At 45.4% G+C, this 1,721-nt stretch overlaps 1 protein-coding gene across 1 annotated transcript in view; it reads left to right on the top strand.

Moving 5' to 3' along the window:
* Window positions 1-211: 211 nt before the first annotated feature.
* THUMPD3 (THUMP domain containing 3) overlaps window positions 212-1,721 on the top strand; it is a gene marked incomplete at its 5' end in the record, with an annotated part of 32,612 nt that continues 31,102 nt past the window's right edge. The window contains 2 exons of the mRNA XM_023510656.1: window positions 212-292; window positions 801-851. Of these exons, the coding sequence (XP_023366424.1) occupies window positions 212-292; window positions 801-851 (132 nt within the window). The remainder of the gene's footprint in view (window positions 293-800; window positions 852-1,721) is intronic.

The raw sequence follows: 1,721 nt of genomic DNA, 5'->3' as shown, positions 1-1,721 counted from the left end.
AAATCGGGAACAAGTTGCATGACGTTTTGGGCAACATATTTAACCTCTTTGTGACCCAGCTTCAAAATGACATTTGTTTCGAAAGAGCTGATGCCTCCCGTCCCCACCGCACGGAGCTTGGCGCGCATGCTCCCTTCCTTCCGACTGCGCCGGGACACCCACCCAGAGCTCCGAGTTGCCGCGACCTCTGGCCTGACTTCCGTTTCCGGGTTTGGCGGGCGGCTTCCGGCGGCGTGACCAGTTTGTGCGAGGCCCGTGGTGCCGGAGCTGGAAGGGTCTGCGCTGGTGGCCGGTAACTGAGCGCGGGTGGGAATGGCCGGGTGTGGTTCCTCCGGCATTCGGCTTCGGGACTGAGGGGCGGCCTTTGTCTTGCGGCCGAGACCGGCGCCGGGCCTCACTTCAGCCCCGGTCCCACAGTTAAGGTCATTGAGCTGTCCCTCCCGGCCCTTGACCCGCTCCTGTGGGCGGGAGTCAGACGACGTGAGTTCTGTGCCATTTGGCGCGGATTGGCTGTCTGACCTTTGGACACGTCTTTTCGCTGACTACAGCTGTCTGATTTAGAAGGTCTTATTTAAATACCGTCGTATTGACAGTGACTGTGTGCTCCCTACGGGAACTGACCTAGCGTTAAACACTGTTGCCTGACACAGCGCTGAGCCCACTTAAATTCCTTCGAGTCACAAACCCTTTGAAAATCTAGTGAGAGCTATTGATCCCCCATCTCCCTAATACAGGCCCTCCCACCCCCATCCAAATACACACCAATGTTTGGGTAAGGGCAGTGTGGTTTACCATTTCAGGTATTTCCGAAATATTTCCTGAACCCATCCGTGGATCCCAGACCCTGGCAAGTACGTGTAGTAGGTGTTAAGTATTTATAGCATTAGATAGTAGGTGTTCAGTTAGTCATTTTTAAATGCATGAAACGCTGGCCATTTCATGGGAGGGAAGAAGATACCCTCTTAAAGTTTTAATCATTAGCCTTGGAAGTGTGTTACTCGCACCTAAGTCTCCCGTTAACTCTAGGAGAGAGGAATTATTTAATTTCCATTTTGAGATTTGGGAGAATTAACTTGCTTTAGGTCATTCAATCTGTGAGTGATGGAGGCTAATCTTCAAACCCCTATCTGTGTGAAACTCTCAAGCCCCATGTTCTTAGCCTCTAGCTAGAGGGAAAGAGAAATGTAGAAATGTATTTGAATGTCCTCCACTGCTTCTGTTGGTAACTGTCATACTGAGGAGATGGTTTTTATCAACATAGATGACTCTAAACCAAACATTGCATGTTGTGGAAATACTTTTTGTCTGTCTCCTTTTCTTCCATGATACCTGCTTTGTTTGGTTAATAATGACATGTTTTACAACTTTCACTCTATGCTCATATTCATTTATCCTTTTTAACTTTCGTTGATACTCCTCAGGTATGTTGACTGATTATGGCTGTATCATTTATGTTGCCTTATTCTGCCTGCCTTCCAAAGCAGATGTTTTTAATTATAGTTGAACTATAAGCAGGTGATATTGATACCTTTTTCTTTTCCGTACTTTTTTTAATTATTATTTTTTACTGATTTAAGTCCTATTTATTTTTTATTAAATCATAACTTTGTATATTGATGCATCTGTGGGGTTCAGGGTACTGATTCGATATACAAATGTGAAATGCTTACATTGAACTAAGTAACACATCCATCAAAATTATACTCATTTCTTTTTTTTTT

The sequence above is a fragment of the Otolemur garnettii genome, unplaced genomic scaffold (assembly GCF_000181295.1).
Source record: "Otolemur garnettii isolate 467f Iridium unplaced genomic scaffold, OtoGar3 scaffold00015, whole genome shotgun sequence".
NCBI classification, from domain to species: domain Eukaryota; kingdom Metazoa; phylum Chordata; class Mammalia; order Primates; family Galagidae; genus Otolemur; species Otolemur garnettii.
This window is presented reverse-complemented; position numbering and strand designations above follow the sequence as displayed.